The sequence below is a fragment of the Setaria italica genome, chromosome VIII (genome assembly GCF_000263155.2).
Source record: "Setaria italica strain Yugu1 chromosome VIII, Setaria_italica_v2.0, whole genome shotgun sequence".
In the NCBI taxonomy this organism is placed as follows: domain Eukaryota; kingdom Viridiplantae; phylum Streptophyta; class Magnoliopsida; order Poales; family Poaceae; genus Setaria; species Setaria italica.
Window position 1 is genome coordinate 25827561 of NC_028457.1, and position 7485 is coordinate 25835045.

At 49.5% G+C, this 7485-nt stretch overlaps 1 protein-coding gene across 1 annotated transcript in view; it reads right to left on the reverse strand.

Moving 5' to 3' along the window:
• Positions 1-270: 270 nt before the first annotated feature.
• LOC101776839 overlaps positions 271-7485 on the reverse strand; it is a 10153-nt gene continuing 2938 nt past the window's right edge. The window contains exon 2 of the mRNA XM_004979293.2: positions 271-1341. Coding sequence (XP_004979350.1) covers positions 664-1341 — 678 coding nt within the window. The 3' untranslated portion in view covers positions 271-663. The remainder of the gene's footprint in view (positions 1342-7485) is intronic.

Below are 7485 nucleotides of genomic sequence, written 5' to 3' on the forward strand. Positions count from 1 at the left end.
TCAAAGTTCAGTTGGTGCTAGAAGTCAAGGAGGAACATGAGCATTCTACCCTGTACCAGTCTGATCGATTTGGCCTAAGCAACCGCTCTGCCTGATTTGGCCTGAGTAATGTTGCCGAGTGGGTTGAAGTTATATAAATTGGTCAACTCGCTTATTCACCCCCTCTAAGCGACATCTTGATCCTTTGAGAACCTCCTGCATGCACAAATAGTCACGAACGAAATGATTCAAGACATTCTATACTAATAATGCATATATACACGAGGGTGATAAAATAAATTTGAAGTACTGCATTTTGCATACCAACCACGCCTCAAGGATACACAATATCTGAAACTCGCAAAACATATGGCAAAAAGAATGATGCATTGAAATATGCTCCCCACCAACTACCCACCAAAAAATGGGGATAGATTCAGCAGGAAATTACACTTGATAAATAATTTAGAAAAAGAAAAGAATAACAACAAATACAGCACAACACCATTACAGGCCAACACTTCTTCCTGGCGTCAAGATATGGGAATAGATACAAATGAAATACAGTGATGGGAATGGACTTCTGATGGTGGCATAGCACATGATTTGCAGAATGTTCTGATAAATTCTTGCACTGATGCACGCATCAGCTACGTTCTTCCTGAACAGCGTGGCATCTTGCATCTAGAGAAGCCTGAGATGAGCGGTATCATTCAACCTTTTTATTTGCCACCCCGTTCTCGACGAATGCTGAAGAACCGTAACTGAGGAGTCGTCTATACATATTCTCTGTGACATCATAGGATTGCAATCCAGCAGGCCTGCAATCAGACAACGAATGGGGGTCGCATGGCTGAAAATCGCAATGGAGGTCGTTACAGAGCTCCCTAAACTTCCTTTGTGAAGGATGTGCCTCTGGTTTATATCTTTAGGAGAGAAGTCATCCTCGGGGTCATTGTCCCCTGAAGTGACAAATTGGAGCCGGCTCTTCCCAGATTTCTTTCTTTGGAGGCTATGCGGGTTGAGCCTGTAAAGTAGATCCCAAGGAGGACCATCTTGGACAGAATTGCTGGAGCTCTGCCGAGAGAACCACTTTGCCTCATTTTGCTGCGATAGTGTGTCCCCCATTGCTACCTTTTCTGGTAGCCTTAGGATGGTCCGGTTCAGGAATTCCATCATCCGAAATTGTACCTGCCTGAGGGACTCCCCCGATGGTGCTGAGAAATCAGGCTGCGTGCTGTCCATCAGATTAAGCATTTCTGGAGTATAAATTTCTGATTTCGAGCAGCCCTCCCACTGACCATGGCTCATCTCAGTCAGAGCATCTGATAGTTGGATCTGCTCCTCTGGAAAATCAAGTTCCTGCAGATTAACATAAAATATATTACAAACTGCAAACGAATCAAAATAAAGTCAATAGAAACACAAATTGTCTAAGCAGGAAAAGTGTGCAGATGTTATATGCAACACTGGAGTTGTCCCAGAAATAGTATGCAACAGGGTTCTGTTTCATGAAAGCTTTAATTTACTGATGCGCACTTAATCATGTCTAAAAACAATGGACTTTACACCCAGATCCAAGGAATGGAAAGCACAAGATAAAAGGCATTGCCGCATTGGAGTTGAAGACTCAATAGGAACTAAATGGCTAATAGAGGAAACGGGACAATCATCGTGTTATGGCAAGTGGGCCGGCCACAGGCCTAGGCCCACGAGTACTGTAGCTCGTGAACAGTACCACGAGGGGAATAAGATTGGTTTGTTAGCAGGTCATTAGAGATAAGGTTGTTAGAAAGATAAGGTTATTTAGATTAGATTGGGTTTGTTAGGTAGCTGGCTACATAAGCATAGTCACACCATCCATTGTAATCAAGCAAGAAGAACCCTAAAAGTAGTCATAGGGTCAAAAGTAGTCATAGGGTCAAGGGAGGGTGACGAATAGGTTCTTCATGCTATCCCTAGTTCTACCATATCACATTGACAATTTAAAACATATTCTAAAACGGATACAGTATATCATTAAAATATCATAAACGACAAACAATTGACCATCACAAAATTGTAACGGATTGATTTTACCATGAAACAAGCAACAGATTCAGCACACAGTGTATAAATTGTAATGGATTGATTTTACCGTGAAACAAGCAACAGATTCAGCATATGTTGTGTAAACTGCAACGGATTGATTTTACCATGAAACAAGCAACAGATTCAGCAAAGTCTGAAAATAATGTTCTGATGTTTAAAGAGGCCAACATTACCAGCATCTGATGTTTCGAACAACTTTGAAGCAAAACTGCAACACATCATAGAATCCGATATATAACTTCAGTGTGTCTGCATTTCAGGAATACCATTTTAAGGTATAAGGTATAATCTTCTCTAGAAAACTATGGTACAGTTTCAATCAAATTTAGAGCAAAAGTTTCCATAAAAGGTTATAGGAAAAGTGGTGAATTTGTAGTTTATTTAGTTCCAGTTCATTGTCAAGAACCCAGGCAAGTTGTTCAATGTAATCTGTAACAAAAGATACCCTTGATGAATCTTTAAGTGCGTTGATCCAAAACTGGAAGTATTTTCAGTGTAATTGCTTGCACACTAAGTTGGGGATTGTCCCCCAATTCCCAGAAGAGCTAACCCATGTGGCTGTGGGCCTCTGAAACAAGGGAATACACCCTAAAGGAACAAGTTACTGGTTTTCATAATCCAGAAGCACTCATTGTTTAAGAGAAATACATCTTGCCATAAAGGTACAGCGCGTTACCTTTAATTCAAACCCCAAAGGACCATTCTTTAATGAATTTTAGTTCCACAACAGAAGAGGCAAGCCCCCGGAAAGAAATTTGTTCCAAGATTAAAGAGTAAACGTTTTACATGCACAAATATACAGGAATGGACAAGCAGAATTCTGCACTCTAAGAAGAACAATATGCAGAAGCAAAGATGCTCACACCATCATCTCAGCTAGGTCCAGTTGTAGACTTGCAGCATTGCTAATGCTGCACCTTCCTGATACCTCACTGCTAATGGTTTTTACCAAACCCACCAAAGTCCCATATAAGCATTCAATCTATGAGTGCAAAAGATTTCCATATCATTATTATTTAGTGCAGTTAAAATATTCATTTTCTTCAAGAGCTTTCTTTCACTGTAGCCATTCCTGTAATTCCTAACGTGCATCAAACAACGTTAACACCAATAAAAAAATTGTAGATATTGTTAAGTAGAAAGCATATAAATCTGAAGACCTGCCAGTAAGCTACATAAAGGTAGCAAGAAACACTCAAAGGCTGTCCTGTTGGCCCAAATGGATCACTTTCTCATTCCACCTCTCAGGGCAATGCCCAGTTTTAGTACATATATAGGCTGCCAACCAAGAGGTAGCTTGGTGGCTAAGCAAAGGGGTAAAATAGGAATAAAAGCTAATAGAGCTACTAGACTTAACTAATAATCTCCCCCTAAGTCTAGCAGCTTTTACATAGAAAGAAAAGCATAATTGGTGATCAGGTGCACGTAGGCATGAACCACCCACAGACACAAGTGCTCACAGACACTACTAATATATTATTCTAAGGACTCTTCCTGAGTGTTGATGTGGTTGCCTTGACGCTCCCTTCATCAACGAACTTGAGCGGACTTGCTATCCAGCAACCATTTGCATGCGCCAGGCCATGTGTCCCTCAGCCTTAGTCAAGGAGCGAGACTCACCGTTGTCGCGCGTCAGGTGAAGCATGGCACCGGTCCCATCCCAGCAGTGACTGGTCGCCAAGAATGTCCGCCATGGTGCGGTACTGCAGTGGCTCGACGCGGTCCTCGTCGTGAGAGAGCAAAGTGGCAAAACTCACCGAGCGGTCCAGTGAAGAGCTCGTTGTAGTCACGCTCGATGAAGAGCTGCCCACTCCCCCAGCTCCATCGAAGTGAACGTAGTAGCAGTACGTCGAAGTCGAGCCACCGTCCACCATCTTGCCCCGCACCACCTCCTTGGTGCCGAGCTGGGGCACCTCCGCGAAGAGGACGTAGAGATTGTTCTCCCCCGTATCCACCTTGGCAAGGAGGCGGCGGTGTCGATCCCAGATGTGGAGCACTCCGCTGTCGATATCCACGCGCGACCCGTTCTCATCCAGCTGCCCGAGGCTGATGATCGAGTTCCTCAGCGCGGGAATGTAGTACACATCGGCAAGGAGCCGGTGCTCGCCAGTCTTGGCGACGAGGACGACAAAGCCGACGCCCGTGATATCCACGACCGAAGAGTCGTCGAACTTGACAGAGCCGCGCACGTCAACCACTATCTAGGAACCAACCATCAATCTTGTCATCGCTGGTACCGTCGAGGTGGAGGAGAGTCGTCGCTGGTCCCATGAGCTAGGAACAGAGCTGGCTCCTCCACAGCCTGCGCAACGTGGGCCTGGCCACGCCTCGGTTGGCAGCACTCCCTGGCCCAATGGCCAGTCCTGCCATAGTTGTAGCAGGTGTCGTCTCGAGCGGCCTCGCACTCGCTAGCGGCACCGCCCTGGGCGCCTCCTCATGCCCCGCCCTCGGCACCTCCTCGCGCCTTGCACTGCTTGTCACGCTTGCAGCCGCCTGTCGACGAAGGCTCCCCCTCCTTCCGCTCCTTCTGGCGGGCAAGCCACCTCTCCTCGATAAGGTGGAGCTGACCACCGAAGATGATCTCCCCGCCAAAAGAAGGCTTGTCGTGGTCGTCGAATGCCTTGAGTCGCCCCGTCAGCTCCTCGACCGACAACGTCGAGAGGTCGAGCAGCATCTCAATGGAGATAGCAAGCTGCGAGTACTTCTTCGAGACGACACGCAGGAACTTCACCACGACTTTCTCCTCATTGATCTCATCGTCGCCGTACCGCTCTAGCCGTTGCATCAGGCTGGAGAGGCGAAGGGCGAAGTCGTCGATGTCCTCGCCCGACTTGAAAGCTAGACGATCCCCCTCCTGCCGAAGCTTCTGCAGAGTGGACTTGCAGGCGTGGTCGCTACCAACTTGGGCCGCAGCGATAGCGTCCCAAGTGGCCTTGGCAGTCCTCTTCCTCGAGAGGTTCGCCGCCATCTCCATCGAGACCACAGCAAGCAACGCCTCGAGTGCTCGCCAGTCCTCGTGGCTGTTGACGTCACCATACCTGACCGCATCCCACATCTCCCGCACCTGGAGCTTCACCTTCATCACCGAGAACCACTCATGTAGTTGGTCTTTGTCAACATCAGCCACTGCGTGCTGCCGAAGGACTCCCGAATGATGGTCTTCAGGACCCTCGAGGGTCGGTGCCCAGAGTCGAGGTCAGAGTCGTAGTCGGAGTTGAGGCCGGACTTGTGGCCGGAGCTCCTCCTACTCCAAGGACGCCCGCCGTCCGCACCTCAATGCAGGTACTAGACCCAACGGTAAAACCCCCGTATTCCGCCGTCGGTCCGCCTCCTCCAATTCAGGACGGTCGTCGTGCGCCTCAGCACCAGCACCCCGCACCATACGCCTTAGCTCCATCTCATCACGACGCGCCATCTCGCACGTCGCCTCCACCTCCTCGCGTAGCCGGTCCGCCTCCAGACATCGTTGGGTGGCATCCGCCACTATCGCTTTGCCTCCTCCATGGCTAGGCGGGCTGCCTCGGCTGCACGCGCTGCCGCGGCCTCCACAGCCGCCATGCGTGCTGCCCGAGCTGCAGCCATCTCTCGTGCCTCAGCGTCGCGCAGCGCCGCCGCGCAACGCTAGTCCTCTCACCCCGTAGCCTCCGCTCGCCACTCCTTGCGCGCCGCAGCCGCACGCTGTGCCCGGTGCCGCTCCACTGCTGCCTCCTCAGCTGCAATGCGCTGCTCCTGCTCCCAGCGCGCGGCGCGTCGAGCCGCCGCCACCGCCTCCTCACGCCGCTCCCCCTCCTTGGTCGCCGCCCTGCGGCGCCACGCAATGCTCATGGTCGAGCGGTGGGAGGAGGTACGAGAGGAGCCCCTAGAGTTAGCCGGGAGTGCCGGCACCACACCAGCCACTTGAGTCGTGGCGTTCGCGGGGCTCGTGCTGCCCGCGCTCTACACGCCGCCGCCGCTCGCGCCACCAGCGGCCAATGCCAACCATGGGAAAGGTGAAGGAAACTGCCGGGAAGAAGGGGAGGGACCCGCCACCGCCCATGCCTCCTCTGCTGCCGTGCGACGCCCCTGCAGCACCTCCCGCGCGCCCGCTACACGCCGCCTGCTGCTACCGCTCGCCACCCCCCGGGCCGCCTGCAGCCACACCTGAGCCGCCTCGCTCTGCTGCTCGCGCGCCGCGCCACTGCTCGCGCGTCCGGTGGACGCGCGCCTCTTAAAGTGCATTTGCCCCTGGAAGTGGGTTTTGGTGTTGATGACATGCATGATTAAGGAATTAATGATTTTATCGAGTGATTGATAGGTTTTAATTCTAAAGAAGTGCAAAGGTGTATGAAATGAATCTCAAGAACCCCCGATTTCAAAGAAAGAATGGTGTTGAGCTCAGAAGAAGACTTTGCTATGATTTCTAGTTTTGAATTTGAGTATAGGAACACCGTATGCAGATGGATAGCTTGAAGATGTTAAAGTGCTCAATTGAGAACACCCTTGAGAGACACAAATCACTCACCTGCACATCTGTTTTCTCACAGATTCTGTGAGTGTCGGAAGTTCCAACAGGGGATTAGAAGTTCCGACACTGGCTGGACGTTTTCAGAAACTTCTGACCAGTGATGCTCGGCCGTTTTAATTTAACTTCGTTGGAAGTTCCGACCCTGTGTTGGAAGTTCCGACAAGCACATAACGGTATAGTAACGGCTAGTTTTGGGTGCTCAGGTATAAATACCCCCTCAGCCCCCCCTCCCCCCATTCATTGCTGTTGAACAAACTCAAGCCAAAACACTTCTAGAGCATTGAATACTCCTCCCCCACTCCCTTTTGAGCTAAATCCTTGAGAGTTTGAGCTAGGGATTGGGTGAGAGCAAGGTTGAAGGTGTGAGTCTTGAGGATTTGAGTGTGAGGTCCAACAAGTTCATCTCAAGAGCACTTGAAGCATCTTCAGCCTTCAATTCGCGTTTGTTACTCTTGAAGCTTGCTTCTAGACGGTTAGGCGTCGCCCGTTTGAGCACCCTCTTTGTGTGGTGCGCCCGGGAACGTTTGTATCAACCCATCCTTCGTGGATTCATAGTAAGTGACTCAATCCTCCTTTGTGGTTGATTGAGGGAGGTAAAGGGTTAGTGAGTACCTGGCTCTTTGTGAGCTCCTCAACGGAGACGTAGCTTCCTTTGTGGAAATGAACTTCGGTAAACAAATCCTTGTCTCGTGCGCTTATTGTGTTCTTCAAGTTCATATTGACCTAGAAGCTTGATTTAAGCCGATCTATAAATTTGTGAAGTTCCTTGCATATCTATCACCTGCAGTAGTCTATACACTTCATTTACAATCTTTTGAATCAAACAGAAGTGGCATATTTAGGTTTTATTTTGAATTTCGTTCAGCTCACTTTCTGCTGTCGGAAGTTCTAATACCGCTGCGAAGTTTTTC